Source organism: Haliaeetus leucocephalus, unplaced genomic scaffold (assembly GCF_000737465.1).
Source record: "Haliaeetus leucocephalus isolate CR32 unplaced genomic scaffold, Haliaeetus_leucocephalus-4.0 Scaffold712, whole genome shotgun sequence".
NCBI classification, from domain to species: Eukaryota; Metazoa; Chordata; class Aves; order Accipitriformes; family Accipitridae; genus Haliaeetus; species Haliaeetus leucocephalus.
Genome location: NW_010973148.1, coordinates 2180689 through 2180958, shown reverse-complemented (window position 1 = coordinate 2180958; position 270 = coordinate 2180689). Strand labels below are relative to the sequence as shown.

At 78.5% G+C, this 270-nt stretch overlaps 1 protein-coding gene across 1 annotated transcript in view; it reads right to left on the bottom strand.

Annotated features, from left to right (window-relative positions):
* The window catches only part of PRKX (protein kinase, X-linked), a 60005-nt gene extending 59953 nt beyond the window's left edge, over positions 1-52 (bottom strand). Inside the window, exon 1 of the mRNA XM_010580478.1 lies at positions 8-52. Coding sequence (XP_010578780.1) covers positions 8-52 — 45 coding nt within the window. The remainder of the gene's footprint in view (positions 1-7) is intronic.
* Between the last annotated feature and the right edge of the window lie 218 nt (positions 53-270).

Below are 270 nucleotides of genomic sequence, written 5' to 3'. Positions count from 1 at the left end.
CTGGAGCCCGTTCCCGCTGCCGCCTCTGAGGGGGCGCGGAGCCCTTCAGCATCGCGGCCAGCCGCCGCGCCGCCCGCCACTCGCAGCGGGGACCGCCGCGCAGATGAGACAATGGCGAGGGTGAGCCGAGCCGTGCCGAGCTGTGCCTGAGCCGCGCCACACGCGGGGCGGAGGGGCGGGGTTTGCCTTCCTGCCGCTGCGGCACGGTCCCGCAGAGGGCGGGCGGGGAGGGGTGGGGGAAGCGCGGCTCCGCCGCACGGCGGGAGCGCG